The sequence below is a fragment of the Anomaloglossus baeobatrachus genome, chromosome 9 (assembly GCF_048569485.1).
Source record: "Anomaloglossus baeobatrachus isolate aAnoBae1 chromosome 9, aAnoBae1.hap1, whole genome shotgun sequence".
NCBI lineage: Eukaryota > Metazoa > Chordata > Amphibia > Anura > Aromobatidae > Anomaloglossus > Anomaloglossus baeobatrachus.
Genome location: NC_134361.1, coordinates 201,013,996 through 201,033,747, shown reverse-complemented (window position 1 = coordinate 201,033,747; position 19,752 = coordinate 201,013,996). Strand labels below are relative to the sequence as shown.

Genomic DNA, 19,752 nt, shown 5'->3' with positions numbered 1-19,752 from the left:
GGTAATGTATAGGGCACCTGGGGCAGGTAATGTATAGGGCATCTGGGGCAGGTAATGTATAGGGCATCTGCGGCAGGTAATGTATTGGGCACCTGGGGCAGGTAACGTATAGGGCACCTGGGGCAGGTAATGTATAGGGCACCTGGGGCAGGTAATGTATAGAGCATCTGGGGCAGGTAATGTATAGGGCACCTGGGGCAGGTAATGTATAGGGCATCTGCGGCAGGTAATGTATAGGGCATCTGCGGCAAGTAACGTATAGGGCATATGGGGCAGGTGACGTATAGGGCACCTGGGGCAGGTGACATATAGGGCATCTGGGGTAGGGGATGTATAGGGCATCAGTGAAAGGTAACATATAGCGCATCTGGGGCAGGTAACGATAGGGCATCTGGGGTAGGTAATGTATAGGGCACCTGCGGCAGGTAACGTATAGGGCACCTGGGGCAGGTTACGTATAGGTCACCTGGGGCAGGTAACGTATAGGGCACCTGGGGCAGGTAATGTATAGGGCATCTGCGGCAGGTAATGTATAGGGCATCTGCGGCAGGTAATGTATAGGGCATCTGCGGCAGGTAATGTATAGGGCACCTGGGGCAGGTAACGTATAGGGCACCTGGGGCAGGTAACGTATAGGACATCTGGGGCAGGGGACGTATGGGGCATCTGGGGCAGGGAACGTATGTGGCATCTGGGGCAGGTGACGTATGGGGCATCTGGGGCAGGGGACGTATAGGGTATCTGGAGCAGGGAACGTATGGGGCATCTGGGGCAGGGGACGTATGGGGCATCTGGGGCAGGGAACGTATGGGGCATCTGGGGCAGGTGACGTATGGGGCATCTGGGGCAGGGAACGTATGGGGCATCTGGGGCAGGGGACGTATGGGGCATCTGGGGCAGGGAACGTATGGGGCATCTGGGGCAGGGAACGTATGGGGCATCTGGGGCAGGTGACGTATGGGGCATCTGGGGCAGGGAACGTATGGGGCATCTGGGGCAGGGGACGTATGGGGCATCTGGGGCAGGGGACGTATGGGGCATCTGGGGCAGGGAACGTATGGGGCATCTGGGGCAGGGAACGTATGGGGCATCTGGGGCAGGTGACGTATGGGGCATCTGGGGCAGGGAACGTATGGGGCATCTGGGGCAGGGAACGTATGGGGCATCTGGGGCAGGTGACGTATCGGGCATCTGGGGCAGGGGACGTATAGGGTATCTGGAGCAGGTAATGTATGGGGCATCTGGGGCAGGTAATGTATGGGGCATCTGCTCTGTGATTGGTTGCTATGGGTTACAGACCTTTTTATTACTTTTTTTTTTTTACTGCTTCAAAAACTTTCCCTGAGCTCCACAGACTACAGCTGCTATTAGAGATAAATCTTCCCCATGACAACTCCTCCCCCCTTTCTTCTCATACACCACCTACAATGTGTGACGTCACCTGTTGCTCAACGTTCTTTTCAATAAAGTTAAGCGACCTGTTTCCCCAGAAGTGAACTAAAGGGGGCGGAGCCTCTGAAGCCAAACCCGACACCTTGTTGCCTGGCAAAGCTTCATTACCATAAGACTAGTCACACGTAGATCATTATGCCCCCGCCCACTTGTGGTACTGACCCCGCCCTTCACCCTTCCTATTCGTCAGTGCAGCTGTCAGCTGCCCATGTGGGCGTTGCCAGCCGCCGGCTCCGTTACCAGCAGTGAGTGACGGTGACGGCAGCTCAGGGGACAAAAACGGGAAGTAGCAACAGCTGAGGCTCCGGAGACCGGCAGCAGCGCGCAGGAGGGCGGCGGGGACAGGTACCGGGAAGGGACATACACTCACACATAGGAGCCCTGGAAGTAAACGTGCAGCAGTGGCGGCTGACATGTGACTGCTGCTGGAGGCAGCTGTGCCCTGGAGATACCTGTACAGTGAGGCACGTGTGCTGTATATAGGGGCACAAGGGGGAGCCTGTATACTCATATACATACACACTGCACAGCCATAACCAGGTGTATGTGTACACAGAGGGCTGTATAGTCACCTATAACATACACTGTGCAGTGTATACATATATAGTGCACATATACACCTGTATATACATCTATAGTGTGCATATAGGGCCGCATATACCTCTGTAGTGCACATATACACCTATATATACATCTATAGTGCTGTATATACCTCTATAGTATACATATAGTTCATATACACCTGTATATACAGATATAATGCTGTATACAGCTCTATAGGGCACATATACATCTATATTTGCATATAGGGCAGTATATACCTCTATAGTGTGCATATAGGGCCGTATATACCTCTATAGTGTGCATATAGGGTTGTATATACTTCTATAGTGTTTATATACATCTATAGCGCTGTATATACTTCTATAGTGTGCATATAGGGCTGTATATACCTCTATAGTGTGCATATAGGGCCGTATATACCTCTATAGTGTGCATATAGGGCCGTATATACCTCTATAGTGTGCATATAGGGCCGTATATACCTCTATAGTGTGCATATAGGGCCGTATATACCTCTATAGTGTGCATATAGGGCCGTATATACCTCTATAGTGTGCATATAGGGCCGTATATACCTCTATAGTGTGCATATAGGGCCGTATATACCTCTATAGTGTGCATATAGGGCCGTATATACCTCTATAGTGTGCATATAGGGCCGTATATACCTCTATAGTGTGCATATAGGGCCGTATATACCTCTATAGTGTGCATATAGGGCCGTATATACCTCTATAGTGTTTATATACATCTATAGCGCTGTATATACCTCTATAGTGTGCATATAGGGCTGTATATACCTCTATAGTGCATATATACACCTGTATATACCTCCTATAGAACTGTATATACTTCTGTAGTGCAGATATAGGATTGTATATACCACTATAGCGCACATATAGGGCTGTATATACCTCTGTACTGCACATATAGAACTGCATGTATCCCTTTTAGTACACATATAGGGCTGTATATACTTCTAGTGCACATATAGGTCAGTATATACATATATAGGGCTATATATACCTCTATAATGCACGTATAGGACTGCATATACCCCTTTTAGTACACATATAGGGCTGTGTATACGTCTAGTGCACATATAGGGCTGACTATACCTCTATAATGTACACATAGGTATCTAGATCCATATATATCTCTAGTGTATAGATCTGAGTATACTCTTGTAGTATATGGCAGTCAGGATATAGGGACTGACACCTACAGAGTAAACATTTCCTATGTAAAACCTCCAGCACTGACACCCGGGAGGATTTCCATATGTTTCTGTAGAAGATGCATACACACACAAGTCTGTAGCCTGGAGATCGTCCCCTCCGCAGATACACCCCAGGGCATACACCGGCCCACAGACTTACAATGATCCAGGTTTGTCCTCCGACGCCTGTCACCCGGGCTGCGGTCCTGAAGCGAGTGGCGGCGCTGGCAGTGGCAGCTTATGGGGCCCGCCGGCTGTACCCCGTGTTGAGACATCTTTACCTTCACTCAGCGAAAAAACATAAGACTCCTAATGGTCTCCAGAAAAATGAAGGCGCCTTGTCTCCTGCCTCCGCCCAGTCCGGGTATGAGAAAACCGGGGTGAATCGGGTGTTCTTCCGTAGACTGATTCGTCTGCTCCGGCTGCTGTTCCCCAGGTTGGCGTGTAAAGAGTTTGGGTTGCTGGTGTTGCACTCGGCCGCCCTGATCTCCAGAACCTTCCTCTCGGTGTACGTGGCTCAGCTAGACGGACGTCTGACCCGATGTATTGTGAAGAAGCGGCCGGCCAGTTTTGTTTATCAACTGCTGAAATGGTTGCTGATCGCGCTGCCGGCCACCTTCATCAACAGCGCCATCCGCTACCTGGAGGGTCAGCTTGGCCTGGCTTTCCGCACCCGTTTGGTGGCACACGCTTACAAGCTGTACTTTGGAAACCAGACTTACTACCGGGTGAGCAACATGGATGGACGACTGCGCAACCCTGACCAGTCTTTGACTGAAGACGTGGTGGCCTTTGCCAGCTCGGTGGCCCATCTTTATTCCAACTTGACCAAACCGGTGCTGGACGTCATAGTGACTACTTACACGTTGCTTAGTACGGCCAAATCCAAAGGAGCCGATACGGGCTGGCCGTCTGCCATGGCTGGACTCGTGGTCATCATCACTGCTAAAGTGTTGAGGGGCTGCTCCCCGAAGTTTGGGAAACTCGTAGCAGAAGAAGCCAGAAGGAAAGGAGAGCTGCGGTACATGCACTCGCGGGTGGTGGCCAACTCCGAAGAGATTGCCTTCTATGGAGGTCACAAGGTGAGGTGGGCAACTGGTTGTGGGCCATGTTCAACGTGCAATCTGAGCATAATATGGGCTTCTTGTTTTTTTGGGGGGGGGGTTGCACCTGTTTTATAGCGAAGTGTCCCAGCCGTATCCCGGGTTTTCATGACCCGAAATGAGTTTGGATCATTAAGGGGGTTGTCCAGTGAAATCAAGTTATCACCTATCTACAGGGTAGGCTGTAATTTGGTGATCGGTGGTGATCCATTCAGAGGGGCCCACAGTGATCATCGTAAAGGGAAAATTTAATTCCTTAAAGGGCACTTCTACCCCTGCTCTAGTGGAATGGCAGGTCGGACACTAGGCTAGCTTTTTGTTCATGCTCTTTCAGGCTGCCAGAAAAAGCCGATAAGGAATGAATCGAGTGGGGGCTGAGCATGTGCACTGTCACTCCCTTTTGGTCTGAACCCCAACAGATTCCTGTCGGTCAGACTCCGCACCTCCCCACACACAGATCCCTGTTAGTCCACCTCCCCCCGGCGCCCAATGGATCCCTGTTGATCAGACTCTCCCACCCCACATTCACAAATCCCTGTTGGTCCAACAAGCCCCCGGGCCCACTTTGGTCCAAAAACTGTAGACTCCCTGCCCACCCCCCTTACGGTCTGGCAACTGGGCCTTCGTCAGTCCAACACCTCCCACCCAACAGATCACTGTCGGTCCAACCTCCCCCGGGCTCGCGTCGGTCCAACCTCCCCCGGGCTCGCGTCGGTCCAACCTCCCCCGGGCTCGCGTCGGTCCAACCTCCCCCGGGCTCGCGTCGGTCCAACCCCTCCCGGGTTCGCGTTGGTTCGTCCCTCCCATGGATCTCTTTTGGTAAGAGCCCTCTTTCCCAACCATCTAATTTCCCCCCCCCCCCCTCTCCAGACCCCCGTTGATCTGACTCCTCCCTCCCCTGGACCTCTATGTGGTTCCTTCACCCGGACCCGTGTCCATCAGACACCCCCCCCCTCCTACTCACCCCCACGGCTCCCGTTGGTCCTCTCGACAACCCTTTGGCTCTGGTCGGTCCATCCTCCCCCATGGAATCCCCCATCCTGGTAGTCCAACTCACCCACGTCCTGAGCCCGTTAGTCCGACTTCTCCCTTCCAGAACTCTGTTGGTCCAAACACCCTTCCTATCCCCCACAGATCCCTTTTTGCTCCGATCTCCTTTAGAGCTCGTTCACACTAGAGTATAGCTCGGATGAATGCAAAGCGAGGAAAAAGAGATTACACTCAGACCAATTTTATTCAATGACTCAGATCTACAATTTTTTTTTTTTTTTTGTCTCGGCTGTCTTTGGCCTGAGGAAAAAAATCTCAACATGCTGCGAGTGGACACATAAATTGGGCAAGACTCGCCCATTGACGTGTATGGGTGCGATAAAAAAAAATGGATGCCACACGAACCACAAATCTTCAGCTTTGGCAATTTGTGAGGGTCTCGGCAGTTAGACCCCCTATTGATTTAGGCGTTCTCGCCTGTCCTTAGATGGGTGCCGTCACCAGGCAGGGACTTTTGGTTGTATCACAGGAGCAAAGATACGCCCCTGCTACTTCTGTGAGACCGGCCAAAGCGTGGAAGCAGGAGGAAGGGTACAAGCTCGAAACATGGCCAAATTACACATCATAGATGATCCTGTCACATATCTTAATAGTTGTGTTGGAGATTTTTTTTAATAGAAATTGAGGAGAGAAAAATGTATTGTTTCCATGACGACTGTACCACCAGATTTAGGAGGCGAGAATTGACATCCGTCGCCGCTGACAGTGAGTTATATCATGTAGGATGGCGGGTTTATTTTACTTGTCCCATAACTTGGTCGTGGTCTTATTCCATAAAGAATTTTTCCATTATTCTTCCTGCTGTGGTGTAAATGGTATCCTATGTATCTTCTCTGGTAGCATGGTAGTGCCCGCTCATCACTAGTTACTGGACCCGAGCACCTGAGCATGGTAGTGCCCGCTCATCACTAGTTACTAGTCCTGAGCATGGTAGTGCCCGCTCATCACTAGTTACCAGTACTGAGCACCCGAGCATGGTAGTGCCCACTCATCACTAGTTACGAGTACTGAGCACCCGAGCATGGTAGTGCCCACTCATCACTAGTTACGAGTACTGAGCACCCGAGCATGGTAGTGCCCGCTCATCACTAGTTACCAGTACTGAGCACCCGAGCATGGTAGTGCCCGCTCATCACTAGTTACGAGTCCTGAGCACCTGAGCATAGTAGTGCCCGCTCATCACTAGTTACTAGTCCCAAGCATGGTAGTGCCCGCTCATCACTAGTTACTAGTCCCGAGCATGGTAGTGCCCGCTCATCACTAGTTACTAGTCTCGAGCATGGTAGTGCCCGCTCATCACTAGTCTAAAGTTGATCAAAACTTTTGGTTAGAAATCATTTTACCCCCAAAGCATTGCTCGTCGGGTGAAACAAACAATCGTCTTGGCCCATCGATGACCGACCATCACCCTTTTTGAAACAAGTCATCTGTGTTTCAAAAAAACAGTTGAAAGATTTTTGCGAAAAAGCATGTTCCTCTTTAGATGGTCAAACGATCGTTGAACTTTTGACCATCTAAGAAGGAACGTTCTTTTTTGCAAAAATCTTTCAACTGTTTTGTTTTTTTTTGAAACACGGATCTAAGGTAGATCTTCTGAGATGGATTTTTCCCCAACAAGAAAGTCATCTGCCCGCATCTTCTACCACCATGGCCAACATATGTTCCGGCAGTGTTTAAATCGATCCCTGGCTTCCTCGTTGTCTGGATGTTGGGTGACAAGTGTTTAATCATTCCTTCAGATGTTATAACACGCCATTACTTCACAAACGTCCATGACCAACCTCTGATCTTCTCAAAATCTGCCTCTAGAGAGGGTTCAACCAGATGCTTCTTCTTTCTGGGGACTTTACCTTTTAATCAAATTATCGCTCCTGTTTCTAGTGGTTACTTGAGTCAAATGAAAGTTTGCGGTAACCCTAGACTTGAAACGTTTGTGGTTCTCCTCTGCCATCTTCCGGCTTTCCAGCAGCAGACTGACGCTGGGAATCCCATGTTTGCTTTGATGCCTCCAGAATAAGAGCTACGAAATGCAAGAGCTAATTCACTAAAAGGCAAATCTGGTTCCAGTTTCTCACAGATTAGACTTCTCGTTAAAGACGAACACTTGGAATTACTGCAGATTTTCCTTTTGGGTAGAAAATCCTCAACGAAATACTGTAGCAACAAAGTTGATGAGACCTAAACGAGGTGGACATTTTTTCCAGGCAGAAAATGACCTGAGGCGTGGACTTCCGAATCTGCCGTATGTCAGATCCTGTTACTCTTTGTTTTTTAGATTTTTCTTTTCCAGTCAAGTCCATAAAAAAAAAACAAAACCCAACAACAGTTTATGGCTGTAGATATTTCAATGCAATACAAAAAGGGAAACCCATATATTATATAGAGTCATTACACACAGAGGGATCTATTCCTATATATTATATAGTCATTACACACAGAGGGATCTATTCCTATATATTATATAGTCATTACACACAGAGGGATCTAATCCTATATATTATAGAGTCATTACACACAGGGGGATCTATTCCTATATATTATATAGAGTCATTACACACAGAGGGATCTAATCCTATATATTATATAGTCATTACACACAGAGGTATCTATTCCTATATATTATATAGAGTCATTACACACAGGGGGATCTATTCCTATATATTATATAGAGTCATTACACACAGGGGGATCTATTCCTATATATTATATAGAGTCATTACACACAGAGGGATCTAATCCTATATATTATATAGAGTCATTACACACAGGGGGATCTATTCCTATATATTATATAGAGTCATTACACACAGAGGGATCTAATCCTATATATTATATAGTCATTACACACAGAGGTATCTATTCCTATATATTATATAGAGTCATTACACACAGGGGGATCTATTCCTATATATTATATAGAGTCATTACACACAGAGGGATCTAATCCTATATATTATATAGTCATTACACACAGAGGTATCTATTCCTATATATTATATAGAGTCATTACACACAGGGGGATCTATTCCTATATATTATATGCAGTCATTACACACAGATACACTCCTATATATTATATAGGAATAGACCCCTCTGTGTGTAATGACTAATATATAGAAATAGACCCCTCTGAGCGTAATGACTCTATATAATATATAGGAATAGACCCCTCTGTGTGTAATTACTATATATTAGAGTCATTACACACAGAGGGGTCTATTCCTATATATTATATAGAGTCATTACACACAGAGGGATCTATTCCTATATATTATATAAAGTCATTACACACAGAGGGATCTATTCCTATATATTATATAGTCATTACACACAGAGGGATCTATTCCTATATATTATATAGTCATTACACACAGAGGGATCTATTCCTATATATTATATAGTCATTACACACAGAGGGGTCTATTCCTATATATTATATAGTCATTACACACAGAGGGGTCTATTCCTATATATTATATAGTCATTACACACAGAGGGATCTATTCCTATATATTATATAGAGTGATTACACACAGAGGGGTCTATTTCCATATATTAGAGTGATTACACACAGATGGATATATTCCTATATATTATATAGTCATTACACACAGAGGGATCTATTCCTATATATTATATAGAGTCATTACACACAAAGGGATCTATTTCAAGTGTTTATTTCTGTTAATGTTGATGATTATGGCTTACAGTCAATGAAAGCCCAAAGGTCATTATCTCAGAAAATTAGAATATTATATAAAACCAACTGAAAAAAAGATGTTACGGTCAGAAATGTTGGCGCCTACTGAAAAGTCTGTTCAGTAAATGCCTCAATACTTGGTCGGGGCTCCTTTTACATAAATTACTGCATCAATGTGGCATGGAGGCGATCAGCCTGTGGCACTGCTGAGGTGTTATGGAAGCCCAGGTTGCTTTGATAGCAGCCTTCAGCTCGTCTGCATTGTTGGCTCTGGTGTTTCTCATAGATTCTCTATGGGGTTTAGGTCAGGCGAGTTTGCTGTCAGCCGCCAATCAAACCAGTGGTTGGTACGTAAGTGTCAGGAAACACTCATTGAAGGGGCTCATCACCCCAATTTGCTCCTGTGTGAACTTCTCACATATCTAATTGACATTTTCCATGCTTTTTGACATCTTAACAATCCTCCAAAAATGCAGTTGTATGGCTGATGGTCTGAGGCTCGGTATCAACACGTCCTGATGAGACAACTAATATCTGGGATCTTGTGAGTTTTTTTTCCCCGTAAAACAGTAACGTATACTCTGCATATGACTTTCTAAGAAGTTCAGCCTAATCACCTGTGGTTTATGATCAATATCATGTTTTGCCCTTTTGGCCATGGTTTGCTGTTTTCATGGACTGTGTGTCCTGGGCACCAGGTCAAGGCTGAAGCTTCATTTCCACATCAAGGGCAAATTCCATCTGGAGACCTTTTATCATCTTTTTTTTTTTATTTTATTTTATTTTTGGCAGCTGAGGGTTACTATAAATGAGTTATCACTGTTTCAAGACAGCGAGACAAAAATGAGACCAGAAAGGTCCAGCCATGGTGGTCCAAGACAGAAAGAAATGAGACGAGCTAGGTCCAGCCATGGTTCTCCAAGACAGAGAGAAACAAGACCAGCTAGGTCCAGCCATGGTGGTCCAAGACAGAGAGAAACGAGACCAGCTAGGTCCAGCCATGGTGCTCCAAGCCAGAGAGAGAAACGAGACGAGCTAGGTCCAGCCATGGTGCTCCAAGCCAGAGAGAGAAACGAGACCAGCTAGGTCCAGCCATGGTGGTCCAAGACAGAGAGAAACGAGACCAGCTAGGTCCAGCCATGGTGCTCCAAGCCAGAAAGAGCGAAACGAGCTAGGTGCAGCCATGGTGGTCCAAGACAGAGAGAAAACCAAGACCATATAGGTCCAACCATGGTGCTCCAAGACAACGAGAGAAAAACGACACAAGCTAGATCCAGCCATGGTGCTCCAAAACAGAGGGAGAAAAACAACACGAGCTAGGTCCAACCATGGTGCTCCAAAACAGAGAGAAAAATGAGACCAGCTAGGTCCAGCCATGGTGGTCCAAGACAGAGAGAAACGAGACCAGCTAGGTCCAGCCATGGTGCTCCAAGCCAGAGAGAGAAACGAGACCAGCTAGGTCCAGCCATGGTGGTCCAAGACAGAGAGAAACGAGACCAGCTAGGTCCAGCCATGGTGCTCCAAGCCAGAAAGAGCGAAACGAGCTAGGTGCAGCCATGGTGGTCCAAGACAACGAGAGAAAAACAACACAAGCTAGGTCCAGCCATGGTGTTCCAAGACAACGAGAGAAAAACAACACAAGCTAGGTCCAGCCATGGTGTTCCAAGACAACGAGAGAAAAACAACACAAGCTAGGTCCAGCCATGGTGCTCCAAGACAGAGGGAGAAAAATGACATGAGCTAGGTCCAACCATGGTGCTCCAAGACAGAGAGAGAAAAACGAGACGAGCTAGGTCCAGCCATGGTGCTCCAAGACGAGCTAGGTCCAGCCATGGTGCTCCAAGACAGAGAGAGAAAAAACGAGACGAGCTAGGTCCAGCCATGGTCATGAAAGCCACCAATGGTTTGGTATTGTGCACATTTGTCCTGGATAAATGGATTTGTCATTTTAATAGGCAGGATGAAATGAGCGGCTCCCTCCGGCACAACTTATAAGAAAGGATCGGACTTGTTGAAATCTTACCTGTCCGACCTAGGGACTGGTGGACTGTCCCCATACGGTTTACAGTTGTAGACTGTGAAATCTGGTGGGTTCATCAACACGTATGGAATCAGCAGCTAAGTGGGGATAGGCATGTGCTCAATCAAGGTATTGGCAACATGGTCCATGCTAAACCTTCCAAAATCATATTTGATTTGGGTCCTCGAAAGAAGGCGTTGACCCATCTGGTCAGTATGACAAGTACAAAATGTTCAGGTGGCACGTTGACCTGATATGAGCCTCAATAAGTCTAGCGATACACGGATCATTCCAAAAAATCTCCACCTCCTGACTTTTAAAGGTGCGATTTGGCTGTTTAAAAAAAGTAGTAGACCTATTGTAGTCTTGTGCGATTAGCATTAATGTCTCTGCAGACACAGTGCGATCCACAACCAAAAATTTCTCAGGTTTAGATATATTTTTTTTTATTTACAATTGTTGCATGGTGATGTGACCTCCATGGACAATCCTCCGATGTGATATCAGACCACAGAGGCCCCCGTCTGTACACCGATACAGAGAAGGGTACTAGGTGAGAGGCCTTTGGTATAGGTCTACGTGGTATTGTTCCTGTTTATGTTGAGGGACAATGTAAGGGACGGGATAGAGGGTCTCAAAGGTCTGACGCCCACATATGTTTTACTCACCTAGCACTGTCCCCAGTGGGGCTCGCAATCTAAATTCCCTATCATTATGTTTTTTGGAGTGTGGGAGGAAACCCACTCAACAGGCAAACTACTTGTAGGTGTTGTCTTTGCGGGGATTTGAAGCTCAGACCCCGGCACTGCAAAGCAACGGAGCTAACCACTGAGCCACCGTACGCCCCACCTACGGGAACTTTTCTGACCTTCCATCCTACATCCATAGACATTAATATGAAGTTGGCCCCTCTGCCTATATAACAGTTCCCGCTCTTCTGGGAAGGGTTCCTACAAGATATTGGAAGCATCTGAGGGAATTTTTGTCCCTTCGTCCAGAAGAGCATTTTTGAGGATAGATTGTGATGTTTGGGAGAGGCCGGGCTCACAATCTACTGGATGGGATTGATGTCGGGGCACATGTTCTTCCACCACACTCTAACCCCCCCACACACTATGTCTTTATGGATCTTGTGCATCGGGCATCGTTATGGGGAACAGGAAGGAGTTTTCTCAAAACTGTTCCCAGAAAGCCAGAAGATAGAATTATCCAAAATGTTTTGTGTTGAAGTATTAAAATTTCCCGTCATTAGCACTAAAGGGCCAAGGCCGACCTCTGATAACCTGGAGCATTATCTTCCTCCACCATCTGTACAGTGGGCACAATGCAGTCAGGGGGTAGCGTTGTCCTGGAATCACCAAACCCAGACTCCTTCATCAGACGCAGATAGAGCAGTGTGATCCGTCACTGCACAGGACACGTCTCCTCCAGAGTCCACTGATGGCGGCTTTACACTGCTCCATCTGACGCTCGGCATTGTGCTTGGTGAGGTACGGCTCGGCATTGTGCTTGGTGAGGTACGGCTCGGCATTGTGCTTGGTGATGTACGGCTCGGCATTGTGCTTGGTGATGTACGGCTCGGCATTGTGCTTGGTGATGTACGGCTCGGCATTGTGCTTGGTGATGTACGGCTCGGCATTGTGCTTGGTGATGTACGGCTCAGCATTGTGCTTGGTGATGTACGGCTCGGCATTGTGCTTGGTGATGTACGGCTCAGCATTGTGCTTGATGTATGGCTCGGCATTGTGCTTGGTGAGTTACGGCTCGGCATTGTGCTTGGTGATGTACGGCTCGGCATTGTGCTTGGTGATGTACGGCTCGGCATTGTGCTTGGTGATGTACGGCTCGGCATTGTGCTTGGTGATGTACGGCTCGGCATTGTGCTTGGTGATGTACGGCTCGGCATTGTGCTTGGTGATGTACGGCTCGGCATTGTGCTTGGTGATGTACGGCGCGGCATTGTGCTAGGTGATGGACAACTGCAGCTGCTAGGCCATGAAGCTCCCGGCGGGTGCAATGTTTGTACTGATGTTACCAGAGGAGGTCTGGACTCTGCAGTTTAGGGGTCAGCAGAGCGGTGGGGACTTTTCTGCCCTCTGCTCCTCAGCACTTGGTCCCCGCTATGTAACGTTATGGGGTCTCCACTTCATGGTTGAGTTGCTGCGATTTCTTCCACTACCACTCACAGGGAATGGATTAAGATTTTAAGAGGGAAAAAAAGTCATGAACAGACTTGTTACATCGGTGGCCCCTATTGCAGGACATTGGGGAGGGCAATGGGCTGGATGTTATATACAGGGTGGTGAGGGCAAGGGGCCAAATGTTATCACTGTGTGGAAGGGGTCGGATCTTGTACATCGGAGGGGGCAAGTGACTGGATGTTATACACCGGGGAGGGGGGAGGGGCCGGATGTTATACACCAGGGAGAGGGGAGAGGGGCCGGATGTTATACACCGGGGAGGGGGGAGAGGGGCCGGATGTTATACACCGGGGAGGGGGGAGAGGGGCCGGATGTTATACACCGGGGAGGGGGGAGAGGGGCCGGATGTTATACACCGGGGAGGGGGGAGAGGGGCCGGATGTTATACACCGGGGAGGGGGGAGAGGGGCCGGATGTTATACACCGGGGAGGGGGGAGAGGGGCCGGATGTTATACACCGGGGAGAGGGGCCGGATGTTATACACCAGGGAGAGGGGCCGGATGTTATACACCAGTGAGAGGGGAGTGGGGCCGGATGTTATACACCAGGGAGAGGGGCCGGATGTTATACACCGGGGAGAGGGGCCGGATGTTATACACCGGGGAGAGGGGTCGGATGTTATACACCGGGGAGGGGGGGGGAGAGGGGCCGGATGTTACACACCGGGGGGAGCGGCCGGATGTTGCACACCGGGGGGAGGGGCCGGATGTTACACACCGGGGGGAGGGGCCGGATGTTACACACCGGGGGGAGGGGCCGGATGTTACACACCGGGGGGAGGGGCCGGATGTTACACACCGGGGGGAGGGGCCGGATGTTACACACCGGGGGGAGGGGCCGGATGTTACACACCGGGGGGAGGGGCCGGATGTTACACACCGGGGGGAGGGGCCGGATGTTACACACCGGGGAGGGGGGAGAGGGGCCTGATGTCACACACCAGGGAGGGGGAGAGGGGCTGGATGTCACACACCAGGGAGGGGGAGAGGGGCCTGATGTCACACACCAGGGAGGGGGAGAGGGGCCGGATGTCACACACCAGGGAGGGGGAGAGGGGCCGGATGTCACACACCAGGGAGGGGGAGAGGGGCCGGATGTCACACACCAGGGAGGGGGAGAGGGGCCGGATGTCACACACCAGGGAGGGGAAGAAGGGCCGGATGTTATACACCAGAGAGGGGGGAGAGGAGCCGAATGTCATACACCAGAGAGGGGCCGGATGTTATACACCAGAGAGGGGGGAGAGGGGCCGGATGTTATACACCAGAGGGGGGGAGAAGGGCCGGATGTTATACACCAGAGAGGGGCCGGATGTTATACACCAGGGAGGGGGCGAGGGGCCGGATGTCATACACCAGGGAGGGGGAGAAGGGCCGAATGTTATACACCAGAGAGGGGGGAGAGGGGCCGAATGTTATACACCAGGGAGGGGGAGAAGGGCCGAATGTTATACACCAGAGAGGGGGGAGAGGGGCCGGATGTTATACACCAGAGAGGGGCCGGATGTTATACACCAGAGAGGGGGAGAGGGGCCAGATGTTATACACCAGAGAGGGGGGAGAGGGGCCGGATGTTATACACCAGAGAGGGGCCGGATGTCATACACCAGGGAGGGGGAGAAGGGCCGGATGTTATACACCAGAGATGGGGGAGAGGGGCCGGATGTTATACACCAGAGATGGGGGAGAGGGGCCGGATGTTATACACCAGAGAGGGGCCGGATGTTATACACCAGAGAGGGGGGAGAGGGGCCGGATGTCATACACCAGGGAGGGGGAGAAGGGCCGGATGTTATACACCAGAGGGGGGGGAGAGGGGCCCGATGTCATACACCAGGGAGGGGGAGAAGGGCCGGATGTTATACACCAGAGAGGGGGGAGAGGGGCCGGATGTTATACACAAGAGAGGGGGGAGAGGGGCCGGATGTTATACACCAGAGAGGGGGGAGAGGGGCCGGATGTTATACACCAGAGAGGGGCCGGATGTTATACACCAGAGAGGGGCCGGATGTTCTACACCAGGGAGGGGGCGAGGGGCCGGATGTTATACACCAGGGAGAGGGGAGAGGAGGGGCGGTCGGATGTTGCCCACTGGGAAGGCTCTGGGACTTAATGAGTAACCTAAATTCTATGATTATGACGTTTGTCCTGATTTTTTTTGACTATTTGCATTGATTGAACGTTCTGATTGAGAGATCTCAGGGCTAGATCCTCATCTCACCTTTGGTGATTATTCCTTACGGTCCATTATTCTGACTCATGGAGTGAGTAGTTTGCACTTAGCGCCGCCGTCACCTCCTCCATCGTGTCTTCAATAGAGTTTGTGGAATTATTCATTCCCCGTGTTACAGAAGTATGTTGCCGGTCCGGATGAACCTGTTTCAGTCGTTTCTCCTTTGGCTATTCCTCCAAAACTTCCGAGACACTTATATAAGGCGTGCTGCCGACCTGTGGAGATGAGCTGTGCCGATTTTGGCAACGTTTTGTGTTAAGTGGAAACCATCCAACAATCTAGAACATCTTCACTGTAAAGAATGGGATCAACGAGGGAACATAAGGCACCGACCCTTCTAAATCAAGAACTGGTTCATTGCTTCTCCATGGCCGACGCCGAAAACGCTCTCTTGCGTGGAGCACACGTTGGAAGTGGAGCTTCCGAAATCGGAGGCTGATGGATCAAGATGAGGCATCAAATGTGTCCTACATTGGCCAAACTATTACAGTATTCTAGACCTTTCCTCAAGGGCTAAAACTGGAAAACTGCAAGCGATTTTGGACTGTGTGCGAATGACAGGCATTGAGCGAAAGTGAAAATCTATGGGGAAATGATCTGCCATGTTGGATTTTTTTTTTCCAGCCATCGTCGTCTTGTTTAGGGGTCAATTGGGGTGGATTAGTATGGAAATGAGATACTCCCGGGCCATTTGCATTCGCAATAAACTGAAGGCGCACCAACCCACCAGGATTTTCCTATATAACCTAAAGCCAGTGCTATACTAGCGCTATTGGGCTGATTCTATACATACCTTTAGTTGTGAGATCGGATGTATAGGTTTTGAAACACAAGCAAGTAAAGTTTGTAAAATGAGCAGCTTTTTGAGTGGCAGCAGCTTATAGCTGGGTGGGTATATTCATAGTGATTCCCACCCCCTGTGTGTCCATCCTCCCTTTATTTATGCTAATTCTATTATAGAATCGTTTTACTAAGTGACTAGAAGGACCTGTGCTGATGTCATACCCATGTGACCAGAAGGGTCAGCCAACAGAAAAATGTTGCTTCCAGGTATCAGCCATGTTGGCTGAGGCCCTGCCCCTTCTGGTCACATGGATATGACATCAGCACAGGTCTTTCTAGTCACATAGTAAAACAATTCTATAATAAAATTAGCATAAATAATTCTATTAATCATTTTACTAAGTGACTAGAAGGACCTTTGCTGATGTCATACCCATGTGACCAGAAGGGGCAGGGTCTCAGTTAACATAGCTGATACCAGGAAGCAACATTATTTTTCTGTTGGTTGAGGCCCCACCTTTTCTTGTCACATAGGTATGACATCAGCACTGATCCTTCTAGTCAGTTAGTAAAACAATTCTATAATAGAATTAGCATAAATAACAGGGGGAGGAACAATATGCAGTGGGGTGGGAATAACTATGAATACCCTCCCCAGCTATCAGCTGATCGGCAGCTGCTGCCAATAAAGAAGCTGCTCATTTTACAAACTTTTCTTCCTTGTGTTTCAAAACCTATATATCCGAGCTGACAACTAAAGGTGTGTAGAGAATCAGCCTGATAGTGCCAGTATAGCACTGGCTTTAGGCCAACAGGGGCCTCAGCCAACAGAAAAATAATGTTGCTTCCTGTTATCAGCTATGTTGGCTGAGGCCCTGCCCCTTCTGGTCACATGGGTATGACATCAGCACAGGTCCTTCTAGTCACTTAGTAAAACAATTCTATAATAGAATTAGCATAAATAACAGGGGGAGGAACAACAGGCAGGGGGGCAGGAATCACTATGAATATCCACCCCAGCTATTAGCTGATCAGCAGCTGCTGCCAATCAAAAAGCTGCTCATTTTACAAACTTTACTTGCTTGTGTTTCAAAACCTATACATTTGAGCTGACAACTAAAGGTATGTATAGAATGATTGTGATAGTGCCAGCATAGCACTGGCTTTAGGTTATATAGGAAAATCCTGGTGATTGGTACCCTTTTAAATGGATTTCTGAAATCGGAAACCATCTTAAAGGTAGCGTAGGACCTATCTTCAATGAAGTGAAAAGATGATAGTATAGGAAGCCTCAGAAACTTTTACTATGACTGATAAGACCAGTAGTGTTTACTTTACTATCTGTCTCGATATTGGACGTCGGACGCGTGCCGTAAAGCTGCTCATCATACAAACCTCTGGAAACTGGAGGATTATGAGCCTTGGGTAAAATCCACAGAGGATTTGCTGTGGAGTCCACAGCAGAGATCGTAGGATGATAGGATTTGTGCCACCGATTTCCACTTTTCCAGGGTTCCTCGTGGTTTTGCTCCATTCAGCTTGGTTTACCCGTGTGTGCGGTTACTGGCCACGGTTTCCGTCTAGAAACGCGCGTCTTTCTAATCCCCAAAATCCACCTTTATGACGGGCCATGTGGATTTCTCGTTGACAACAATGGGAAGAGGTTTGTGAATCTTCTAGCAAGTCATTGCTCTAAAAGCACAGAAGTGGAGAAAAAAAAGAATGAGGATTGGGTGAACCTCTCTAAAGGTCTCTGCATGGCTAAATGATATACAGGATTTCCCACTCGTTTATCTCCCCAACTTCCCTCAGCGGGCTCTATCTTTGCCCTCTAGTCGTCTCTGAGCTAGTGAGTGGAATCTAGCTGCTGTGATGTCTCCTGTTCTGAGCTCACACAGACATGAGGGGTTCCTGCTCTCCTCTCTATGTAGCACATGTAGAGAATTATACAGTAGTACTGAGCAGTGGAGCTTTGATTCCAGCTCTGAGGTGAAATAAAACTTGAAAGCAAGTGTTCCTCTCTTTCTCTCTCTTTACCTCTTTTCCTCCATCTCTCTCGCTCGCTTGCCCTTCTTCTTTCTCTTGTTCCCTCTACCTCACACACTCCTTTTTTTTTTTTTTTTCCCTCCACCTCACTCTTCCCTCAAACTTTCTCTTACCGCTGCCTTTCTCTCTTTCTTTCCTCTCGCTATCCCTCTGCCTTGTTCACCTCTTTCTCTTTTCCCTGGGCCTCGTTGCTCGCCTCTGGCTCTCTCTGGGCCTTGTTGCTCGCCTCTGGCTCTCTCTGGGCCTCGTTGCTCGCCTCTGGCTCTCCCTGGGCCTCGTTGCTCGCCTCTGGCTCTCTCTGGGCCTCGTTGCTCGCCTCTGGCTCTCTCTGGGCCTCGTTGCTCGCCTCTGGCTCTCCCTGGGCCTCGTTGCTCGCCTCTGGCTCTCCCTGGGCCTCGTTGCTCGCCTCTGGCTCTCCCTGGGCCTCGTTGCTCGCCTCTGGCTCTCCCTGGGCCTCGTTGCTCGCCTCTGGCTCTCCCTGGGCCTCGTTGCTCGCCTCTGGCTCTCCCTGGGCCTCGTTGCTCGCCTCTGGCTCTCTCTGGGCCTCGTTGCTCGCCTCTGGCTCTCTTTCGGCCTCGGCGCTCGCCTCTGGCTCTCTTTCGGCCTCGGCGCTCGCCTCTGGCTCTCTTTCGGCCTCGGCGCTCGCCTCTGGCTCTCTTTCGGCCTCGGCGCTCGCCTCTGGCTCTCCCTCGGCCTCGGCGCTCGCCTCTGGCTCTCCCTCGGCCTCGGCGCTCGCCTCTGGCTCTCCCTCGGCCTCGGCGCTCGCCTCTGGCTCTCCCTCGGCCTCGGCGCTCGCCTCTGGCTCTCCCTCGGCCTCGGCGCTCGCCTCTGGCTCTCCCTCGGCCTCGGCGCTCGCCTCTGGCTCTCCCTCGGCCTCGGCGCTCGCCTCTGGCTCTCCCTCGGCCTCGGCGCTCGCCTCTGGCTCTCCCTCGGCCTCGGCGCTCGCCTCTGGCTCTCCCTCGGCCTCGGCGCTCGCCTCTGGCTCTCCCTCGGCCTCATTGCACGCTATCTGTCGCTATACCTCCTGCCTATTTTCATTAATAGGCAGTAGTAATCTGATTCCTCAGTGTGCCGGCAGTAGTTCTAGTTTTGGCCAAAATCAGGGGGTTTTTTATAGGTGGAGAAATTTGGGCTACTTAGACAGATGGAAATCAAGAGCTCGGGGATTACGGATTGCATTGTGTCTGCGATGTGTGGACGGCGCGGTTGGTGAGTCCTTTTTTGCCGGCCTTTCTCTTGCTGTCACCATACCGCAACTTTTTGGGCAGCACAAAGCAGCAAGAGCCTAAATCCAGATACGTCGGGTTATACATAGAAGCCGGGAGCTGCTTTACCTTTCCCCTATTTGGCTGGAAAGCTGATGTGTTTTGTGACCTATGTG

At 49.5% G+C, this 19,752-nt stretch overlaps 1 protein-coding gene across 2 annotated transcripts in view; it reads left to right on the top strand.

The window, feature by feature from the left end:
- The first annotated feature begins 2,324 nt into the window (after positions 1 to 2,324).
- ABCD1 (ATP binding cassette subfamily D member 1) overlaps positions 2,325 to 19,752 on the top strand; it is a 60,974-nt gene continuing 43,546 nt past the window's right edge. For both annotated transcript variants that reach the window (XM_075324251.1, XM_075324252.1), the window contains exon 1: positions 2,325 to 4,317. In XM_075324251.1, coding sequence (XP_075180366.1) covers positions 3,397 to 4,317 — 921 coding nt within the window. In that variant the 5' untranslated portion in view covers positions 2,325 to 3,396. The remainder of the gene's footprint in view (positions 4,318 to 19,752) is intronic.